Source organism: Carcharodon carcharias, chromosome 13 (assembly GCF_017639515.1).
Source record: "Carcharodon carcharias isolate sCarCar2 chromosome 13, sCarCar2.pri, whole genome shotgun sequence".
Lineage (NCBI taxonomy): Eukaryota > Metazoa > Chordata > Chondrichthyes > Lamniformes > Lamnidae > Carcharodon > Carcharodon carcharias.
This window is the reverse complement of record NC_054479.1, coordinates 82300125-82324374: the sequence shown is the minus strand read 5'-3', so window position 1 is coordinate 82324374 and position 24250 is coordinate 82300125. Positions and strand designations below refer to the sequence as shown.

Here is a 24250-nt window from a genome sequence, read left to right as displayed (position 1 = left end):
CTGCTAGACTGGGTCTGCAGCAGGTGGTGAGGGAACCAGCAAGGAAAAACCTACTTGACCTTGTCCTCACCAATCTACTTGTTGCAGATGCACCTGTCCATGAAAGTATTGACAGCAGTGACCACCACAAAGTCATTGTGGAGACGAAGTCCCGTCTTCATACTGTGGATACCCTCCATTGTGTTGTGTGGCACTACCACAGTGCTAAATAGGATGGATTTCGAATAGGTCTGGCAAGTCAAAACTGGGCATTCATGAGGCGCTGTGGGCCACCAGCAGCAGCGTATTCAACCACAATCCGTCACCTCAGGGCCTGGCATATCCCCCACTCTACCATTTCCATTAAGCCAGGGAATCAACCCTGGTCCAATGAAGAGTGCAGGAGGGCATGTCAGGAGCAGCACCAGGCATACCTAAAAATGAGGTGAAGCTATAACACAGGACTACTTGTGTGCCAAACAGTGAAAGTAGCATGCAATAGACAGAGCTAAGCGATCCCACAACCAACAGGTCAGATCTAAGCTCTGAAGTCCTGCCACATCCAGTCATGAATGGTGGTGAACAATTAAACAACGAACTGGAGGAGGCGGCTCCACAAATATCCCCATCCTCAATGACGGGGGGAGCCCAGTAAGTCCATGCAAAAGACAAGGCTGAAGCAATTGCAACAATCTTCATCAGAAGTACCTCGGTCAAGTGGCACTTACTCAGCAATATCCTGCTCACTGCCACTAAGTTTGGGTTCCGCCAGAGCTACTCAGCTCCTGACCTCATTCCAGCCTTGGCTCAAACATGGACAAAAAAAGAGTTGAACTCTAGAGGTGAGGTGAGAGTGACTGCCCTTGATATCAAAGCAGGATTTGACTTAGTGTGGTATCAAAGGGCCCTAGCAAAACTGGGCTGAATGGGAATCAGGGGGAAATCTCTCCACTGGTTGGAGTCATACCTAGCACAAAGGAAGATGGTTGTGGTTATTGGAGGTCAATCACCTCAGTCTCAGGCCCTCGCTGCAGGAATTCCTCAGGGTAGTGTCCTAGGCACAACCATCTTCTGCTGCATCATTAATGACCTTCCCTCCATCGTAAGATCAGAAGTGTGGATCTTCACTGATGATTGCACAATGTTCAGCACCATTCGCGACTCCTCAGATAGATACTGAAGCAGTTCGTACCCATATGCAGGAAGACTGAACAACATTCAGGCTTTTGCTGATAGTTGGCAAGTAACATCCGCACTACACAAGTACCAAGCAATGACCATCTCCAACAAGAGAGAATCTAACCATCGCTCCTTAACATTCCATGGCATTACCATTGCTGATTCCCCCACTATCAACATCCAGAGGTTTACCATTGACTAGAAACTGAACTGGGCCAGCCATATAAATACTGTGGCCACAAGGGCAGGTCAGAAGCTGGGAATTCAGTCTGACTCCCCAAAACCTGTCCACCATCTACAAGGCACAAGTCAGGAGTGAATTGAATACTGTCCACTTGTCTAGATGAGTGCAGCTCCAAAAACATTCAAGAAGATCGACACCACCCAGGATAAAGCAGCAGCACACTTGATTGGTACCCCATCCACCACCTTCAACATCCACTCCCTCCACCACCGATGCACAGTGGCAGCTGTGTGTCCAATCTACAAGATGCACTGCAGCCACTCACCAAGGTTCCTTTGACACCACGTTCCAAAGCCTCGAAGGACAAGGACGGCAGACAAATGGGAACACCACCACTTGCAAGTTCCCCTCCAAGGCACATACCATCCTGACTTGGAACTATATTGCTATTCTCTCACTGTCACTGGGTCAAAATCCTGGAACTCCCTCCCTAATAGCACTGTGGGTGTACCTACACCATATGGGACTGCAGCAGTTCAAGGTGGCAGTTCTTCAGGGCAATTAGGATGGGCAGTAAATGCTGGCTTAGCCACCGACGCCCACGGCTGGTGAAAGGTTGAAAAAGGAAGACATATCAGAAGAACTGGTATGGAGTGTGGCATGTGATGGAGAAGGCGAAACTGGCAGAATGGAAGAGTGTCCTCAGAGGAAGCGAATAGGAAGAAGTGCAGTTGAGGTATCAGTGGGCTTGAGGTGAATTTTACCAATTATTTTCATTGATCATAGCAATGTTTCAGTTTCAGAAACTAGAACTGGTTACACAATAGGACACAAAAAAACTATGATCAGTTAAAACAAGAAATCACTGTAATATTTATACTTTCAAAAAAAATAGTACTGTCAGTCAGAAATAGCACAGCAGTTTTAGTAAGATATACCGAACTCAGCCTGGAATCATTTTGATGAACAGTAGTGGTCCAATGTACAATGTTACCAATGAATCTGTTTCCTTTCTCTTCTTACAAAATTTCAATTAAAATCAGTCACAAGCAACGAGTAAACAGTTTTTCAACATGCCATCATCACAGTTCACAAATAAAATTAAACATACAAAATATTCTTAACACTGTTAAATAACAAACTATGTAAATTTGTGAAAATGATAGGACCCTGAATAAGTTTACAGTAAAAGTCCAGAAAAAATATCAATGATTATTTGCATTTGCTACGAATCTGATATTTTAACAATTATATATTAACAGTAATCCTAAAATGTAGGTCCACTAAAACCATTATTTGGAAAGGCAAACATACAAATACTGTTACCATTAACAAAAGCCTACTTATGATACTCATTGAGAAACATAAGTTCTGTAGTGAAATCATTACAAAATGATGCAGAAATAACAGATCAGATATAAAATTGAACCGTCAAAATTCCCGTGTCTTCATAAAATGACATGGAAAAAAATAGGTGCAATAAATTTGTAATCTTTAGTAATGAAAAGGCAGATTTGATGCTTAAATTCCTTAAATAGATTTTTTTAGAAAACGCTAACCAGTTTCCCTGTCAGCCACACAAGATTTCAAAACAAATTTAAATGTTCTACACCATGAGCTTAGGAGGTGCAAGATTCCTCATCACAATCATATTTTAAAAAGTGAAGCTCTGCAAATATTTAAATATTCAAGGGCATTTGTAACTAAACGTAACGATAAAATCTGCAAAATGCTGGAAACAGTTATTAGAAGAAACAGATGCATTCACATGCTACAAGCCACTCACATTTTCCGCTATACCACCAAGATGTGGTTTATGGACAGTAGTCGTTTAGCAGCAATGATTCCCAATAAATAAGCACTTTGTTTCCAGTACTGCACAAAACTGCAGCTGAAGTTACAACAGCAGCTGTAACCTACTGGCTATAAAACAACAAAGGTGAACCATAAAACTGTTTTTTCCTGTTCATGTGTATGTGTAAATGTATGTGTGTGCATACACATGTATTATACATATATATTTACACACACACAAAAATGTCTCAATGTGACTTGCGAATATAAAACCATCTACACATCAGAATAAGACTACATCGCAAGAAGGGCAGTAAAAGAGACATGTTGATATTCAAGTTATGATCCACTCTAACTTATGGAAATTGTTGTCTTCAAATCAAAATTCTGGGTAACTGCGATGTAAATGGCAAGCCAATGGAATTCAAGTCTATTATTTTGCACGACAGCCTAGAACAGCATACTCTGTCTTCTGTTTTTCCCATGTGCTGGAAAACAAAAAGATGCATTAAAACCAGTTTGATAGTGCAATAACTTGCCTGCTATCAGTACTACTTCTTTTACTTCATGATGCCTGCGTGGGGATCACAAAGAACTATAAATACTAAATTGTCAGTTATTAAGTAAGGACAATACATACTGGATTCTTCTGAACTTGCATACTCTTAAAATTATCCTTGCTTAAAATATTAAACATTGAAAAATTGCTAATGAATGAACAAGAGCTTTTTTAAAAAATCAAAATATTTTATGGTTTATAGCAACAATGTCTGCCCTGAGCCCTTGGAAGAGGATTTGGGAATGAGCCCAAAGATAGTTTTCCTAGGGTGATGCACCTGTTTGAAGGGAGCTCTGCTATCCAATACAATAGGTTATTTTTTTGATAAGGCACCAGTTCACTGATTCAAAAATAGGGTCTTCTAGTTAGAAATAATACAAATTGGTATATTGTCAGGTGACATAATAGGGATGATTTTAACTCTGTCCACTCTGCAAGAACAGAGTTGGCAGTTAAAGTCACTCAGGTTACTTAAATGCTGATTTCTCAACTCCTTTCCCACCATTTTTAACCTACTCTTCTGAACAGGAGAGAAGGAAAACTGTTGAAAACTGGTGGTATATTTCTTTCAAATATGCAGAGTGGGCTCTAATGACGTCATGGGGGCTGGATTGCTATTTTAACCTGTACATTGTAAGCTTTTGCACCAGGTGAGCCCAACAGGAGAAGAGCTGGAGCTAGAAAAGAGACAATCAGGTAACTTATTTTAACTATCCATGTGGAGACAAGAGGCAGCAGGAGTTCTCCACTGAGTTTCATGAGGAAACTTTAGGTCTCCCCTGTGCTGGGCTCACTCATTGATTGAGACACCTTCCGAAAACCTCTCCTGCAGATTAAATGTGTTCTGGGTTCTGATCTTTTGGACCCTGGCAGTGGGCTCCCTTACCTAACATGCTGTTCCCACTGGTCAGCTAGCTGCTACTAAGTTAGCATCCAGGTAAGCAACTGACCATAGGCTTGCAGGTGAAGCCCAGGAGTTATCATCTAGACCCCAGGTTGCCAATGCCAGGGTAGTTTGTCTGTCCAGGGTTACAAACAGAGGTAGTGTTTCTTCTGCTGTCTGAAATGGCATTTGACCCTTTCCCCAAAAGCACATTTCTGAACATTATTAAGGCTAAATGGACATTAAGGGTCTGGAATTCCCTCCCTAAACCTCTTCGCTGCTCTACCTCTCTTTTTTCTTCCTTTAAGACCTGCTTAAAACCTCCTTAAAACCTGCTTCTTTGAGTAAGTATTTGGTCATCTGCCCTAATATTACTTTGTAACACTCCTGTGGAAAACCTTATGTATTATTATATTAAAGACGCTATATAGTTATGAGTTATGTGCTTTTATCATATTTGATGCCAGGTCGATACTCTTTTTTGACTTTTTGTAAACAGTTTGGTACAACTGATTGGCTTGCTAGGCCATTTCAGAGGGCATTTAAGAGTCAACAACATTGCTGTGTGTCTGGAGTTGCATGTAGGCCAGACCAGGTAAGGACAGCAGATTTCCTTCCCTAAGAGTCATTAGTGAACCAGATGGATTTTTACAACAATCCAATAGTTTCATGGTCACCATTATTGATGTTAGCTCTTTATTCCAGATTTATTTAATTCATTGAATTTAAATTCCCCAGATGCCATGGTGGGATTCAAACTCAAATCTCTGGTTCATTAGTCCAGGCCTCTGGATTGATAGGCCAGTAACAACATAATGCTGCTGCTATTATTTTGCTCCATTTATCACAGAATCACACAGTGCAGACGAGGCCCTTCGGCCCATCGAGTCTGCACCGACATGTGAGAAACACCTGACCTACCTACCTACCTAATCCCATTTACCAACACCTGGCCAATAGCCTTGAATGTTATGACGTGCCAAGTGCTCATCCCGGTACTTTTTAAAGGATGAGAGGCAACCTGCCTCCACCACCCTCCCAGGCAGTGCATTCCAGACTGTCACCACCCTCTGGGTAAAAAAGGTTTTTCCTCACATCGCCCCCTAAACCTCCTGCCCCTCACCTTGAACTTGTGTCCCCTCGTGACTGACTCTTCAAATAAGGGGAACAGCTGCACTGAATTGAATTCCTATCCCTAGAGCTTTACAGTCCTGTCAACTATTAAGTTTAGTGGTTGGCACAAAAGCTTATTGGTGCTACAAAATCTTTTAGAATGTTCATGGACTAAGCAGTCCCTTTTACTGTTCTTAGACAGGTGAGGTGGTACTTTTAGGCTTTTAATATATCTGTTAGTAGATGTTGATAAAATGTTTCCCCTACAATTATTTCTTAATTTCAGCCTCAGGCCTAGACAGCTGAAGGCTGGAGTGATTAAAATTGGGGCTGTTCAAAAGGCCAGAATTAGAAGAGTGTAGCTACCTTGGGCAGCTGTGAGGCTGGAGGTGATTATCGAGATAGGGAAAGGTGAGGCCATGGAGGGATTTGAAAACAAGAATGAGAATTTTAAAATCAAGCCATTGCTTGACCGGCAGCCAATGTAGATCAATGAGCACAGGGGTGGTGGTGAACTGGTCTGAGTGCAAGCTGTGTTTTGGGTGACCTCAAGCTTGTGGGGGGTTGAATATAGGAATCTGACAGAACAGTCAATTCGAGAGGTATCAAAGGCACCAATTTTAGAGCAGATGAGCTGAGGCAAGGGCAAAGTTGGGCAATGTTACGGATGTGGAAAAAAGTTGTCTTACTAAAAGCACCAATATGTGGTCGGATGCCCAGCTCTGGTTCAAATATGACAAAGGATGCAAACAGTCTGGTTTAGTCTCAGATAATTGTCAGGGAGAGGGAATCACTATCTAGGAATAGAGTTTATAGTGGGGAGCAAAGAAAATGGCTTCAGTCTTCCAAATACTTAATTGGAGGAAATTTTTGCTTAGCCAGTATTGGATGTTGGATAAAAGTTGTCTGATAATTTAGCAACACATGTAGCCCAATCAACCCCACAGTCCTCCTCACTAAATGTTTGAGGATTTGTGCCAAAATTACGAGTTGTCCCCATAGGCTGGTCAAGCAACAGCCTGTCGTCATCAGGCTTACTTAATTATGCCTTTCAGTCAATGCCCCGACCCTTCCATCACTATCCCTAGCTATGGCCTGTCTCACTGGCAGGACAGACCCATCAGAGATGTCAATACTGTTAAACAGTCGGGAAGGAATGGCCCTGGGAGTTATCAACACTGACTCTGGACCATGTAACATCAGGTCAAACGTGGGCAAGGAAACTCCTGCTGATACCATCTACCACCCTCCGACAATGATGAAACAGTATTTCTCCATGTTGAACACTTGGAAGAAGCACTGACTGAGCAAGGGCTTGGAATGTACTCTGGGTAGGGAACCTCAATGCTTATTACCAAGATTGGCTCAGTCGCAAAACTGGCCAAGTGAGCTGAGTCCTGATGGACAGTCTTTGTGGAGATGAAGTCCTTTTTTTTTTACATTGTGGACACCCTCCATTGTGTTGTGTGGCATTATCACTGTGCTAAATGGTTTGGATTCAGACCAGATCAAAACTGGTTGTCTTTGAGGTTCTGTGGGCCATCAGTAACAGCAGAATTGTATTCAACCACAATCTGTAACCTGGTATATCCCTCATCGACTCAAACCAGGGGACCAACCTTGGTTCAATAAGGACTGTAGGAGAGCATGCCAGGAGCAACACCAGGCATAGCTAAAAATGAAGTGCCAATCTGGCAAAGCTCCAACACAGAACTACATGTGTGCTAAACACAGCATATGCAGCATGCTAAAGATGGGGCTAAACAATCCTATAACTAACAAATCATACCAAACCTCTGCAATCCTGCCATAAATAATGGTGGGCAGCTAAGCAACTAATGGAGGAGAGGAGGCAGCTCCATGAGAACAGGACTTGCCCTGAACACCCAGAAGACCAAAGCCCTCTACCAACCCACACCAAATATACCAAATGCAATGTCTTCAATTGAGATTCATGGTGAAATGTTGGAAACTATCTATCCCAAAAAGCTGACATCGATGAAGAGGTACACCATCATATCCATGTGCTAGCTCAGCCTATAGTAAATTACGTACTCGAGAATTGTGATATCAGGGCTAACATTAAACAAAGTCTATTGGGCACTGGTTACTCCGAGTTTCTCTACAGTGCTGAAGCTTGACACCATACCAAGGCCCTAGAACAACATCATCAACGCTGTCTTAGAAGGATCATGTGAATCAAGTGAAAGGACAAAAGAACAAACATGACTGTTCTGACAAGTACAGAGGCCATGAGAATCTCACATCAGCAGAGACATGGGTCATGCCATCAGAATGCCTGACACAAGACTGCTCCAACAGGTGCTCTGCTCACAGCCATGCCAGGGAGTTTGTTCACATGGGGGCCAAAGGAACATTTCAAAGACAATCTCAAAGCCTCCATGAAGATTCGCTATATTATCAACACATGGGAAGCAGATGCCCAATTGTAAACAAGATGGCAAGTCATCACCAAAAATAGTGTGAAGACTTCCCAATCAATCAATAGTAACAGCCATTGAGAAAGAACAGCAAGAGACACAGAAAGAGAGGTCAGCTGTTCGAGCCAACAATCTGCCACCACCTCTACCTGCTGACAACCAATGCTCTCACTGTGCGAGATCCTGCAAAGCTAAGATAGGGCTCAAAAGCCATCCGCGAGCCCACAACCAACACTGACACCTCACTTCAACCCAGCTCTAAACAAGAAAGAATCATCTTCCACATGAGAGATTGCTGACAGATATAGTCCCTATCCGCATGTAGTAGGACCTGGATAACATTCAGCACTAAGTGGCAAGTAACATTTGTGCCCCACAAGTGCCAGACAATGACCATCTCCAACAAGATAGAACCTAATCACCTCCCCTGAGATTTAACGGCATTACCAAAGCTGAAACTCCCACCATCAATATCATAGGGGTCATCACTGACCAGAAACTTAACTGGACCAGCCACATAAATACTGTGGCTGCAAGAGTAAGTCAGGGAAGGTAATTCAGCGGTAAGCAACTCACCTCCTGGCTCCCCAAAGCTTGTCCATCATCTACAAGGTCAGGAGTGTGAGGGAATACTATCCAGTTGCCTGAATGAGTGTAGCTCCAACACTCAAGGTCAATGCCATTCAAGACAAAGCAGCCTGACTGATTGACAAACCATCCAAGACCATAAACATTTACGGAATCCATTACTGGTGAACAATGGCAGCTGTTTGCACATATTACAAGATGCGCCATAGAAATGCGCAAAGGCCCTTCAAAAGCACCATCTCCAAACCTGTACCTTTTCCCACCTAGAAGAACAGGGCAGCAGGTGGTGACACCACCACTTACCCTCCATATCATACATCATTCTGACCTGGAAATATATTTCCGTTCCTTCAATTTCACTGGGTCAAAATCCTGTAATTCCCTCACTAGCAGCATTGTGGGTGCGACTACACCTCATCGATGGTCACAGTTTGAGGAGGTCGCTCGCCACCATCTTCTCAAGGGCAGTTAGGAATGAGCAATAAATGCTGGTCTTGCCAATGACTCACATCACAAATATATATAATAAACACACAGACTGGATACTTTACTGTAAGCTAAAGGATTCTCCTTCACCTGAGTTAAGCACTCTCAAAATTACCAACTGTGGGGGGTGGGGAACAAAATAACCATGAGAAGTTGTTATTGTGTGGAGGCCAGAAAACCATTTAATAGAAAATGTTTAAAAAAGGTCACATGCTCTTACTGTGATGCACACCTGACTAATTTGCTTGTGCATGGTACCAATATAAAAGGAGGAGGAGGTTGGTTTTTGGGGCAGAAGCAGATGTGCAAAGTGCCACATTTTTTAAAAATGAGCTATTTTAGTTCCATAAACAATAAAGCTTACTTGTCTCTGGATATGATGAGGTTCTGTAGCCAGGATCCTTTTGCAGCTGAATTTCATTTAGCGAGAAAACCGAGGCACCTGATACAAAGGGGTAGAGATAAAGAATCTTTCAGTGTCACAGTGCCAGCCTGAGGACAGATGTATCAGAGTTACTGTATCTGAACACTCCTACAAAATGGTAATTCCGTTCATGAGAGAAACTGAAAAAGATCTCAAAGAAAATAAACGTTCACTTTAAAATTTTTGATCATACGGCAAAGAGCATCATTCCAGCCTCAGAGTTTGCTTCCCTCTCCATAATGTTTCTATGGCTGTAGAGTATTAAGATCTGATCTTAATTATTGACGAGTTGGTTAGCAGGAAGCAGGTTTTCCATGCAGTTGGACATAATGCTGCCATGAAGCAAATGTTAGCATCAATCATATTTTGCTACAATATAATCACGTCACTAACATATATTTTAGTACTTCTCCAATTCATATTTGTGCATTCAACACAATGTACAAAAAGAGATGATCAATAATACAATAAAAATTAAATCTTTTATCTGCCCTATTTGAATTGTTGTTGTCATACTTCTGTCCACTTTCCTGTGTCAATATTTTTCATCATAAATTTCTTTATCCACATTTATTATGGGTACCACCAACGTAGAATCACAGGAACGGGAGCAGGTCATCCAGCTCCTTGTTTTGCCATTCAAATAGATCACAGTTGATCATTACCTCAACTCCATTTACCAGCCTTTGATTCATATCCCTTGATATTGTTACCCAATAAAAGATTGATCCCAGTCATTAAAAAATTCAGTTGAGCCCCAGCATCCAGTCTTTTGAAGCTAGGAGTTCCTGATTTCAATTACTATTTGTATGAAAAGTGTCTCCTGGTTTCACTCTTAAATGGTTATGCCCCTTTGTTCTGGTGATTGAGAAACGAAAGGAAGATAGCAAGAGAAGGTAAGCAAAACAACTCAGTTGCATTTTGAATCTAAATACTTATCTCACCTTAGAAAAGGTGAATGCTAAAGGCTTGTAAGACGTAGGCCTAGATTTCACGGAGGCAAAATAAAGGCAGTCACTGCTAACTTCAAAGCAAGCTACCCACAAAGGTCCAGCTATCTCTATGGTGTGGATTTCCTCTTTCTCGAAGCAAGCTTGAATCTGGTGCCATGTCAAGAGGATCTCTAAGGTACCCAATAATAGTGATGTCATCAAACTGTGTAAGAAACCAATTATACTGACATATTCTCACAGACAGCAAACCAGGAAGTAAAACGAGTTGAAATTTTTCATTTTAAATTTAAACTTTTAGAAAACAAAATAAATGATTAGGGCGTATACATTGGATTAAGGAGGGATCTGAAATATCATAAGCTTTAAATTTTTTTTAAATAAACTTGTATTTTTTTCTAATATTGGGGAAATATGACATTTCAAGCAGGTTTTTTCAGAGCTAGCGAGGTTGGTCAGCAATGATTATAAATTTTGAATGCTGTTAAAAACCCAGTTATGCCTCATTCAGCAAGGTTCAAATTTTTCAAGGGTTCTAACAGTGACACCAATAGTGGAAGGGCAAGATCTAGTCACTTCAGTGATTTCTACTTGATTATAGTTTGGGGGAACTTCAACAGCACATAGTATAAGGAAGCACAGAATCACTGACAGCAACTTCTGGATTTCCACATTATTCCAACTATGTGTAGACTCAAAAAGCTGTCAGTTTCAGAGGAGTAATGACAGTGAACGCTGGCAGTTGTGTCTATAAGACAGAGATATAGAGACAAATAATGATACAAAGAGAAAGAAAAGTAGACAGGCAGTTTCTTTTCCTCTCACATTTTAATTTGATTCTTTAAAATTGAATTTTGAAAGTAACCAAATTATCTTTGAGGGAGCCATATAGGGTGGTAGGGTAAGAGAGGGGGAGCAGTAGTTTAGAATGAGGCCTCGCCTCACCCACCCTTAGTGGGAGTGGATGATGAGTTAAGGATGAAGTGAGTGTCCGAACAAGTATGCGGAGAGAATATGTGCACTGAGCAGGTGTCTCAAAATAGGAGAGGCTACACCAGGAAGGGAAATGAGGAATTGAAAGAGTAGGGAATATGATGAAAGCAGTGGATTAACCCCCATTCCAAATGCGGCCTGTAGCTCCTCTGTCTGCTACATCATGTTAAATCACGTAGCACCACCCAAAAGAAAAAAATAAATTGGGGAGAGAAGAGGGAAACAGAATCAGAAGAGGATGCAGAGAGAGCAAGTGAGAGAAATCTTGTGTTAACGTTTCCATTATCAATTCCTACATCCACATTTATAATGGAAATTGCTTATGTAAATTAGTCCTAATGTAATTGCAACCTTCTGCTGGTGTAGCCACATCCTACCAACTGTAGGCTGTAAATATAGAATAGTAAGTTTACACAGGCAGTTTCCATTATAAATATGGAAAAAGTGATATAGAATGAAAAATAAAAATAAGGGCAGAATGCTTGACTTTAAAGTGAGGACTTAATTAAGTTTGTGTGATCTGATCAAAATATCTTCAGCCTCTAACCAAAACTTCACCTGGAATCTACACTTGGTAAAGACTTCCTGTAACACCATGGGAATTTGGAGTCTCTTAAAAGGTTACCACTTATTACGAATCAGTAATTGATTTACCATCAGGTAGAGTGTGTGCCCTTGTTCCAAGGCTTTTAAAGTAAAGATGCTTCATGGCATCTTCTGCAGAAATTCTCTTCTTCGCCTGGTACTGCAAAGTAATTAGATACCTCTTAATTTTTTTTAAACAAAAAACAAAAATTACTTCAATCTATGTTGAAAGAATCATCAACATTTCAATTATTCAACTTACTTGTAAAAAATTCGATAACAGATCAATTCCTTCCGTGTCTAATCTGTAAGAAAAAGTAAGTTACATTAGCACACTCATCTGTCCTTATAGTTGTTTTATGCCTCCAGGAGTGAGGTAGATAGGCAGGAACACTTATGTATGAATAACTGTATCAAGCTGATTACCTTCACAAGACATACAAATTAATCAAACTTAGATTCTACCTATTCCAGTCCATTAAAGGAGGCAACCGAATGTAGGTAAAAGCCATAAGAAAAAGCTCCAAGAAGACAATGAAGTATATTTATTTAAACCTTACAATAAGATTCCAGTCTGACCACAGGATTCCTCACCTAAGCCACCTGCGCTCTCAGCAGCACAGAAATCATTCATGGAAATCTTTGCACTTTTCAATACCATTCATAGAGATATTTCTTGTTTTTAAAGGGGTTACTCCGCATAGCATTAGTTTGAAACCTATTCCACATATCACTACGTCGTGTGAAAAATAATTCGTGGTCTCTAATCTTCCTTGATTAGGTTAAGTTCTGCTCTCACTGCCCAGTTAGACTGCCAACTTTTACAAATATTCAGAACATTCGGCAACTTATAGAAATCAACTGTTTAAAATCTCAACATTTTGTCTTCATACTAAATTCTTTTACCCACTTTATCATTTTGAAGATAAAACTTTAAAAACTGTTGTGATATTTTAACTACAGCTTTTGCTAATAATCTACACATGGTTATTAATGGTCTTGTTGCAATAAGCACTGACATTCGGTATTCATCCACTATGATACGAGGTTCCTCTCCTGCTCCACAGCCTTCAATGGGTATCCCTGCTTGGCATGCACATATTTGGGAGTTTTACAGACCTAACTACATTGTATTGTATTTATCCACACTGAAGAATATCTGCTATGCATGGACCAGGATTTCCCGGCCGGCGAGCGAGCTCTGCTAACCGACACATCAAATCTATTGAGGCCACTGACAAACTAATTAACGTGATTAGTGGACCTTCCTGTCCAACCTTAAGGTTGGCAGGCAGGTCAGGAGCCCTGGCGGGCATTGGAAAAAGCATGAAACCTCATCCACAGGTGGGATGAGGTTTCATGAAGGTTTTTAAAAATTTAATAAAAGTGTATTTAAAAGCGATGGACATGCCCCAACTCAAGTGACAGTGTCACATGAGGGGACACGTCAGGGAAATTTTTTTATTTCCGTTTTTAAGATTTTTTTTATTGTGGAGCCGATCTCCCTGAGGCAGCACTTAGCCTCAAGGAGATGAGCGCACTCTTTCGCACGCATGTGTGAAAGAGCGCACTCTCGGCTCAGGGAATCTCCCCCCCAGCCTGAACAGGGAGTGCACAGTGCTTCCTTGTGGATGTCACGCTGGGTGGGCCTTAATTGGTTCACCCATGTAAAATGGCTGCGCGCCTCCAATCGGGGGCGCCGATCGGAGGTGTGCCTCCACATGCCCGCTCCTGATCTTCTCCCCGCCATGGGCATTTTCCCCTAGTGCATCTGAGTCAGCTTATGTTCTACTTACTTGATGTAAATTCCCAATTCCTTGCACCTTTCATGGTTCACATATGTTGTGATAGCCACAGACAGAGTAAATCACAACTCATTTCATGCTTAATTAAACTGACCCTATTAATAAACACAATTGACTATCAGTACCTTGGAGCATGATTAATCACAAGTTGAGGCTTATATTTAGGAAAGTTGTAAGCCTTAAATTCCTCATTTGAAGATATTCCTGGCCATGTCTCCTCTGTAGGCGTGCCTGCATTAAAGAAGTCCATTAGTATGATGCAAATACTCAGAGAAAATACTAACATGATTTTAAGATTTCATAGTTCATTTCACAAGTGTTTTTCTAACCCTGTGCTCAACAAAGTGATTGATGTCAGTGTGTGGAAATGGCACATTCTTTAAAAGAAATTCAACTTGCACATGAGAATAGAAATTATCAACCTACGAGGGAGAACCACCTGAGAAACATTCTTTAAAAAAATTCATACCAGGAGATCAATTTCCACTCTAATGTGTGGTATGTTCTGAATTGGCACCATTAGGCATGATAAAGATCATTGACATATCACACACTAGTGGATTTAAGTTATAACTGTGATAGTGGTACTGGACAAACTATTCTTTTTGCTGTAAGCCTCAGGTAACTCTAAGGGAGTTCAGCAGTGTGGTCCCTTCCAATTACTGCGACCCTAAATCTCCTAAACTGATTCCATTAATAGCAATGCCATCAATGAAAGCATACAGTGGCAGATATGACTATTCATCTGTATCAATTCTTGCCTGTTTAGGAGACAACCATATGATCAAGGAACCAAGCTTTGGCCAGTACAAGAATTATTTAAGTGTCCTCAACTTTCTTTATTCCATACCCCTGCCATTCAATGAATGCCAGTCACCATCTGTGCTCCTCATCGCTGGCAGCGGCACTGGAGGCAGATTGCTGACTCTGCTGTCATGTCGGCCCTGATGACCTTGGCGGTCAACACACGTTATCCAAGAGGCCATTATTCATGTCTGATCATCAACACTGAGTTTCGAAGTGTCTACTATGGTAATACCAAATGTACTGTGTACACATAACTTTAATCAGGCATCAGAGTCTTCAAGAGCAGGAATCCCAGCCTCTATTCCTCTTCACAGATTAAAGCTCTGAAAGCCAAGCACTGCACCTCTACTGAGCGTATCAGTTAATTCAGCATGAAACTGGGAATCAAACTCTGGATCATCTTCATCTGTATAGTTCGGTAATGCAGTGGACAAATATGTTGAACCATCATAGGAGTACTAGCCCATGTTTAACGAAAAAACGGAGTGAAGGTATTCAAGAACCTTCTCCATTTGGGACCTCTATGACAGTAGATAAATGTCCTGCAGTGAACTCCAACAATATCATGTTGAAGTGTACTCCTGACATCCATCACTAGACGAGCTCATCTGTGAATGTGGGTCAAAAGGTCAAGGTCAATTCTTGTAACTGATTGAGTCTCAAAGATGCCTCACATAGAGTCATTTCATAGTGCAGAACTTGAGTATTGCTGAAAGAGAGTGACTTTATGTTGAAGCTTTTCATCTTGCATTCATCAGGACAATTTGCAAGAATACCAGATGCAAAGGGAACAACAATTTATACCACATGAGAAGAGTGCTGATTAATTGGCAAGTGGGCTCTGATTGGTAGAGGCTTTGCCTTGGAGAATGCACCAGTTTATGGTGACTGACAGTTAACTGCCAAGCATTGTTTGAAATTTAAACCAGGTAGCTTGACTCTGATGGGTCAAGGCATTGCCCTGAGGAATGAATCAGTGAATGACTGTCACTTATTTTGTTTAGCTGAAACAGGCATAATGTTTGTAGATATTCTGTCTGCAAAGAACAGGGTCCTGAGCATTAATATATGTAGTTTCCAGCACACAAAAATGTGCCACACTAGCCCAACTGACAATCATTTCACATCTTGTTGGCAACCTGCAAGTTGTTAGAATGCCAGATGCAGAATTGTAGTGCACATTTGCTACATATGAACAAAAGAAAACTTCAATATATAATAGTGCCTTTCCGGTCCTCCGGACATTCCAAAACATTTTACTGCCAAGTAAGTACTTTTGAAATGTAGGCATTGTTATAATGTAAGAAACAGAGTAGATAATCTGTGCACAGCAAGACCCCATATACAGCAGTATTTTTTTCAATGATGTTGCTTGAGGAATAGTGACAAGGCAACTGCCGAGAGCATCCCAGTATTTCTTCAAATGTCAAAGAACCTTTTACATTACTTGAGAGGGCAGATGAGGCCTCAGTTTAATATCTCACCCACACTGAAATGTCAGCTGAGATTACAAGCTAATAACCTTCTCACTCAGAGGCAAGACAAGGCTAAGAACTTCTGTGCACAAAATTAAGGCAGAAGACTAACTGAGGACAGGTACAGTGGAAGATGGTTACTTTGCTGGGTCACATATATTTTTGTTGTGTTCTGATTCCAGAATTACCTGAAGGACCAGAAAAAGTTGTTGAAGTTCAAGTCTGTTTATACAGAGTTGAATTCCTTGTTTCCAGCCTTTTTCAAAGGAGTTTTCGATTGTTTAATGGTGATATTATTCTCTCAGGCATGGTGCAAGGGTCCAGTGTGCTAAAGCATTTAGCTTTAATCACTGTTCAAGCAAGTCTGCGGATGATATCACACAGGCAGCACAATAATCAAGGCTGGCGCTCTAGTGAAGTTCTGAAAATTGCCGGACTGTCGAAGGTGCCAGCTTTCAGATGAGGTGTTAAACCAAGGTTAAACCAAATGGATGTAAAAAATTCCATGGCACTATTTTGAAGATTGGCAAGGGAGCTATCCACACTTTCTTGGTCAACATCCATCCTGCAATCAACATCATCCAAACAAATTATCTGGTCAATTATCACATTGCTGTTTTTAGAAGCTTGCTGTGTGCAATTGACTGCCACATTTCCAACATTATGACAGCGATTTCACTTCAAACAAGTATTTAATAAGCTGTAAAGTATTCTGAGACATTGAGGTCTTGAAAATTGCTATATAAATGCAATTTTTTTTCAAAAACATCAGTATTAGAATATTAATACAGTTAATGCTTAACCTGTATTTGAAGAACTCACCTAAACCTGACAGGTGAGAGGGTGGTAGGAAGTCTATATTCTCATGCTTGGAAACTGACTTCATGAGAGGTCCCATGTCAATCTTAGTTTTAATTTCCTGTAATTGGTCATGAAGACCTGCTGCTAAAGTAGGATGGAAACCTGTTGATAGTTCCTTCTGATTTTGCTATTACCAAGTAGTTGTACAAGTACAGCTGAACATGCAAACTGATCATTGAAGAGGCTGCCTCTACAAGTAGGCAGGTACTTTGGACTCGAAGTCTGACTGAAAAACAGAATTTTGTACTGGTAGTACATGTGAACTTCAGGTATTCTGTTTGGAGACTGAAAAGCCCTGTGTATGTATACATTCCACAGTTCATGCCTCAGGTTAACTTCAACTGTGGATGATGACCTTCTTGAGCTTTTCCCTCAGTTTGAAGGCATTTGAGGACCAGGGGTCAAGAATAACTTGAAATATTGTGAAAACTTGAATTTTCCTGATTTGATTTAATCTTTCCTATAGTTCTAGCAGCAGTTTTGGCACCTGATCACATTTACAAATCCTCAGACAATTCCAAGACAACCATCTCTTGAGCTTGGGAGAAAACCAAAATTGAGAGCATGGTCTCCTTTGGTGCATGTGGAAGGATGGTAAAATGATAGAACAGCTTTCATTTGCTTTTTGGGACCATGTTGACCTCCCCAGTAGGATCTTGTCCAGTGACAGCTAGATTGTTCCTTCAAGAAAATCCCCAAATTATTCATTTTTATCATTCTTTCTGAATGTTTCAGCATTCTACAACAGGTGCCTGCAATGAGAAGGGAAATCCCATCAACTGCCTCTGCAAGTATCTTAGCTATGTCAAATTGTGTGACAATGCCATGCACAATGGAATATTTGCCCTTGTCTTGGACAGCTACTGCTGATTATTCAAGGAAGTTTACCAATATCCTTTAAATATGGTAAAACTGGATTCCTGGCAATAGTGGGAACTTGCTTTACCAGCAAACTGACCTCAATGGACAACTTGTGCTGTTTGATAGGAAGCCCAATGCATCTAAAGTACTCTCTATCATTAAAGCAGTGCATTCCAAACATTCTGCTGTTTTGATTCCTTTTCAGGAATTTGTTATGATCAAAGAATGTTCATCCAAAAGCTACTTCACAAATGTACAACTGAGCCACGTTCTGTTTTGACTCACATGACTCAGCAGAAAGCCTTATGAGACTCTGGGATTGGTAACAAACTGGGAGGAGAAATTGGCCAACAGGGAAGGAAACTTTGTTAATCATTGTGATGCTGGGAAATTGGGTGGTGTACTCATGGTGCAATTTACTGCTTCATTCACAGGCCAGGTCAGGGTACTCGCTTGTATCATTGATGGTCTGTGCTTTCTAGACACTGCATCATGGATGTGTACAGCATTGTGCAGATTGGGCCATGGTTTAGGAAATTAGGTGTGGAATTACAGAGTGTTTCTCTTTGAAATAGGAAATTAAATCTAAAGCTGCAGAACAGGGTTGAAGTCATAGATATGGATACTGGAATAGGGATCAGATGAGCGTCCCTGTATTGCTCTTTTTGTGGGTTATGAGAATGGCTTTATTCCTGGTAATGGTTTGACAATAGATCTATGTAATAAAAACCAATTACCACTCTTCTCTCACTCCTCCCTACCCCTCACCTCAGCATTTTCACTTTGGGGTACGTTTGACATATGCATTTCCTGCTGAAGTTAAGATGAATAGAGGCTATCTTGGCCTGGGATGAGACAATTCATTGAATTCCACAAACTGGCCTCACTGACTTCAACATGCATTCAGTAACTGAAGGCCTTGCTTTTTAAGCTTCTACAAATTAATTATTTTAAAAGACAGAATTCAAACATCGCCTGTTACCAATCCACATGCCTCCCCAGCACTTACCTTATGAAAGGTACCCTTGGGTCCCACATCCAGTTTCCACTCTTGTATGCTGGCTATAGCATTATTCCTGCCAGTTGCAGGAGGAAGACAGGTGCAAGGTTAAACTGAGGTCTGCCCCTTAAAAGTTTTCTGGGCCTCATTTCCTTCTCAATTTCCAGGTGTTCCATCCACTTTGAACCTCATCAACAGACCAACCCCATCCCAAGTTAAAATTGGCCCCATCATTTCTAAGGCCCTCTTCAATTAGATTCTTTCATTTCCATCAGGCTCTAGATGTATTCTGCAATGTTCTTGTGTTTTTTATTCGTTTAGCCCAACAACTTACATAAAATTATCCTTTAATCCATAATATTGTTTACCTTGCTCTCAATCGCTTTAGATTCTCTTCTCCAATATCCTCCCCCTTAGTAAAAAGCTATGTTATTTATTAAATACCATCATCAATTAAATCATATACAAACTGAGAATCCTTTCCTCGCACTTTTTCAATTTCCTTTTTATTGATTTCTTAAGAATCAAACAGCACAAGAGGCCATCATTTGGCCCATCTGACTATGCCAGCTCTTTGAATGATCCATCCAATTAGTCTCACTTGCCTGCATTTTCCCCATACCAACGTAATTTCTTTCCTTTTCAAGTTTGTATCCAATTCCCTTTTGGAAGCTACTGTTGTGGCTGCTTCTACCATACCATAAAATACTTCGAGGTTTTTAAAAAGTTCTTTTTCTCATATTTCCTCAGCTTTCCCTATTGCAGTCTTAATTTTTTTGTGCTCTCCGTTAGATTTTTAATATTATTGTGGTCCACATATGACCTTTTCAATTTTGCTTTGAGGCAGAAGCTGGAGAGGTCAAGGAGCAACTGCCGACGTGTAGGGTGGATCAGGCAGATGGGAGTTGGGGGGGGGGGGTGGGGTGCTGTTAAGATGCGGCTTGAAAATGTCATTTCTCAGGGTGTGTACGTGATTATGCCAATGGCAGAGAATTGCACATGTGTGGAGGCTACAAAAAGCAACATAAGCAATAAAACATCAGTTTTAATAGTCCAGCTGAAAGATACCAGCTCCATAATTGGAGCAAAAAGCCATTCAAGGTTCCAGAAAGAGGCAAAATTGTTGGTGGCAGTATTTGAAATTAGGTTTGGGTGCTCTCTCCCCAGAATTATGGGATGTTTTAATGCATCATAAATTCAATATTGAGGAGCGGGTGGAGAGCCAATATAGTCATTATAAGACAGTTGAAAGTATCCTTTAGGGATATGATTGCTTCCTCTTTTTAGAAGAAATTATCTTTTGAGAGTGAAACATGGGCCTGAACTTCCGTGGAGTAGCAATCAGTGTCGGATTGCCACTCCGCTCCCAGTTTCCTAGCCCGAAATCCAGATGATCCTTTCTCGCCCAGCTTGAGTCAGAATAGGGCAGCACGCTCCTGTGGCTTTCAGTTGAGGGCTGTACCATTGGAGTTAAGAAGGCCATGCCCATTTTTTATGGCACTAGCTGCTGTAAAGCAGGTAAGTTTAAAGGTCAAGCCACTTTCAAGCCAGGAAGAAGGTAGGTTTGTAAGTTAAGTGGGTAGGATTAGTGGGGGTTCGAATCGGGTGGTCTGGGTGTAGTCAGAAGGTTGGGGGTCAGGTGGTCTGTGGGTCAGTTGGGGGGGGAGGGTCAGGTGGTCGTTGGGGGAGTCAGGTGATCAGTGGGGCAGATCAGGTGGTTGGGGGTGTGGTCAGTGGGGTGGGTCAGGTGGTCAGTGGAAGGGTGGCTGTTGGGTGGGGTGGTCAGTGGATGGGTCAGGTGTTCAGTAGGGGTCCTGTGGAGGTGTGGGGGAGAATCCCGGGGGGGTCAGTATTATAGTTATCCAGGAGTTAGAAGTGATTTTAATTCTCCTAACTTTTCTTGGGTAGCTATTCCTGTAAGACAGTCAGAACCATCTGAAATTTGTGATTTAAATCGTACTTTCAGATCGCTGTGATTGAAGGGCAATTGCCCAAGGGAAGTTTGTACTTCTTGGGCAATTGCCGGGCAATCCTTAACCAGTGCATCTTTGGGGTACCTCCCAGTTACGACTCCTGGAAGTTCATAAGTTACGGGCCATGTCTTTAAACGTAACCAATCAAAAATGGATCTGAAAGATTCACTGGGAAATAGTGACCATAATACCATTCCATGTGAAACTCTAGCTAATCACAATGCTATTCACCCTCACATGTTGGGACATATACCAGATTGCAAATTGCTGACTGTATGAGATTTTGGGTACAGGCTGGGTACTTTCCAACAACATGGAAAGGCAGGAGAACAAAAGTCAGGGTTCCTTGGATAATGAAGGAGGTAGAGAATATGGTGAAACAAAAAAAAGAGGTTTTATGATTCCTGTCAACTGAATATTTCCAGTGAGAACTAAATCAAATACAGTAAGTTGAGAGAGGAAGTGAAGAGGGAAATAAGACTGGCAAAGAGAGAATATAAGAATAGAATGGCAGTTAACATGAAAGGGAACTCAAAAATCTTCTACCGGCATGTAAATAGTAAACAGGTAGTAAGAGACTGGGTGGGGCCTATCAGGCACAAAGAAAATGATATATGCTTAGAGATACACGGCAAGGCTAGAATACTTAATGAGTACTTTGTATTGCTATTTATTAAAGGAGAGGATGCTGAAAAGGTGTCAATAGAAGTGCAGATGGTAGAGGTAATGGACTGGATGTAAATTGATAGGCAGGATGCACTGGAAAAGCTAGCTATGTTTAAAGTTGCTAAGGGAAGTGGAGATAACGGAAAGGTTTGCCATAATCTTCCAATCTTTCCTAGATGTGGGAGAGGTGCTAGGGCACTGCAAAACAGCAGATGTAAACACCCTTGTTCAAAAAAGGACACAAGGCCTTCCTAGCAACAACAGGCTGGTCAGTTTAACATCAATGATGGATAAGGTATTAGAAACAATAGTCAGGGAAAACACTTATTAAAAGGTTTGTATTAATTAAGGAGAGCCCGTACTGATTTGTAAAAGGTAGCTGTTTCACCAATCTGATTGAATTATTTGATGAAGTAACTGATTAAGTTGATGAAGAAAATGCAGATGTTGTCTTTATGTACTTTAAGAAAATGCTTGACAAAGTACCATACAAAAGGCTGGATAATAAAATTGAGGCTCATGGAATAGGAGGTCAGTGTCAGCTTGGATAAAAAAATTGACTTAAGGACAGACAGCAGTGAGTAGTGGTAAATGGCTGTTTTTCAGACTGAAGGATGGTAGACAGTGGCGTGCCCCAATAAGTCAGTGCTAGGACCACTGCTTTACTTGAGATACATAAATAACTTGGATATTGGAATCAAGGAAAATTCAAAATTTGCTGGTGATACCAAACTTGGAGATGTGGACTACAACAGGACATAGATGGGCTAGCAGAATGGACAGATTAAATTTAATAGAGAGAACTGTGAGGTGATGCACTTTAACAGAAGGAATAGGACATGGCAATACTAAGTTAATGGCAGAGTTCTAAAGAATGGGCAGGGCAGGCTCAGAGGGATCTGGGGTTCATGTGATTAGATCTTTGAAAGTATTGAGAGACTAGTTAGCAAAGCATATATGATTTTGGGTTTCATAAACAAAAGAGAACAAGTACAAAAGTAGAGAGGTAATGCATAACCTTTATAAAACTGGTTAGGGCACAACTAGAGTGTTGCATCTGGTTCAGGTCAGCATACTTTAGGAAAGATGCGAAGGTTTTTGAAAAGATGGAGAGGAGCTTTACCAGAATAGTTCCAGGGGTGAAGGAATTTAGCTACAAGTTTAGCTGGGGTTGGTCTCCTTGGAGAAAGGGAGGTTGAGGGGAGATCTGATAGCAGTGCACAAAATTATGAAAGGTTTTGGTAAGGTAGATAAAAAAAAGCTGTTCTCATTAGGTACAAGGACTAAGGGGATACAGATCTCTTGCTAAAAACCTTAAATATGAGGAGATGCGAGGAAGAGCTTTTTTATTCAGTGAATGGTAATGAACTAGAACTTGCTGCCTAAAAGGGTAGTGGAAGTAGAGATAATCAAAGGAAATTTGTTGGACACTTGACAGCAATAAACTTTCAGGGCTATAGGAATAGAACATGGGAATGGGACTGAATTGCACTGAAGAGAACTGGCATGGATTTGATAGGCCAAATAGCCTTCTCTGTGTCAATATGACTGAATGATTCTATATAGGTAAAAGTATTATTCCAATTAAATGTAATAAATATTTAGGCATAGGACTAATACTATTTGTGCTATGACTAAAACTCATTACATTTACAACAGAATTGCCAACATACCCAGTAGCCTGAAAATCAAGTGCAATTCGTCTTCTACAGTGGAACCAGGAAACAAAGGTCTTCCAGATGCCATTTCATAGAAGATACACCCAACACCCCTGCAACAAGTGAAAGCACAAGACATTGTAGTTCACACAAATGAATCTTTTAGAACTGTATTTTAAAATTTAAACGTACACATCATACTTGTAACATACATCTTTCTCAAAATTGTTGGTCAATTCCTCTTAGCAGCAACAAAAAAAATATCCACAATAGAAAAGGGTTGACTATTTGTTCATAGTAGTTACCATTCTATAAATAAAAGGTACACTATATGTTGTAGATAAAGTACCTAGCTCAGATAATCATGGGGATAGTATGGCTAACTCACTTTGTCCAGAATTCATATGACCTTTCCCCAGTGTTCAAATATCTCTGCTCACAAACACTTCAAGACACATAAATGCCTAGATCTCTCCGTGGAAAAGAGCTCCAGCACTACCGATACTTCCTGTAGTAGGGAATCCTCCCCCACAAACTCAATTTCATCCTTTGCTTAACGTTTTTGAACTTCACAAAATTTTATTTTATGGTTCTTCAGGCTTTGTTGATATTCACACACCAACAATATGGATCTCGTACTTGCACCAACATCTTTCCAGTAAAGACTGCACCCTAAACTGGTTTTACCATCATGTAAAAGATAGTGCTCTGCACTGATGCATTCCTAACCACGATAACCTGGCTGGTTAGCTAAGATTAAAGCAGATTATATAGAAGTAAAGATTCTTAAAGGTTTTGCTTTACAAAAGGCTAAAAGAGCTGTGGAATTGCATTTTAAAAATTGATTTATCAATCTATTGTGCTTGTCATTGGACATAAGACCGTTATTTGCTGCTACATCAGTTTAAACCAGTAATTCCTGCTAATTCAGAATACTGCCTGCAAAAGTGTGGAAATGCAGTGTTTCATCTTTTCATTCTTCATCT

At 40.8% G+C, this 24250-nt stretch overlaps 1 protein-coding gene across 5 annotated transcripts in view; it reads right to left on the bottom strand.

Moving 5' to 3' along the window:
• Nucleotides 1–2191: 2191 nt before the first annotated feature.
• cdk17 (cyclin-dependent kinase 17) overlaps nucleotides 2192–24250 on the bottom strand; it is a 211206-nt gene continuing 189147 nt past the window's right edge. For 4 of the 5 annotated variants that reach the window (XM_041202669.1, XM_041202671.1, XM_041202670.1 and 1 more), the window contains 6 exons: nucleotides 23280–23377; nucleotides 14089–14194; nucleotides 12421–12463; nucleotides 12228–12318; nucleotides 9571–9648; nucleotides 2192–3624 (listed from right to left, as the gene is read on the bottom strand). In XM_041202669.1, the coding sequence (XP_041058603.1) occupies nucleotides 3587–3624; nucleotides 9571–9648; nucleotides 12228–12318; nucleotides 12421–12463; nucleotides 14089–14194; nucleotides 23280–23377 (454 nt within the window). In that variant the 3' untranslated portion in view covers nucleotides 2192–3586. Of the gene's footprint in view, nucleotides 3625–9570; nucleotides 9649–12227; nucleotides 12319–12420; nucleotides 12464–14088; nucleotides 14195–17067; nucleotides 17333–23279; nucleotides 23378–24250 lie in introns of those variants that run through there. The other variant, XR_005944792.1, reaches the window with a different exon arrangement.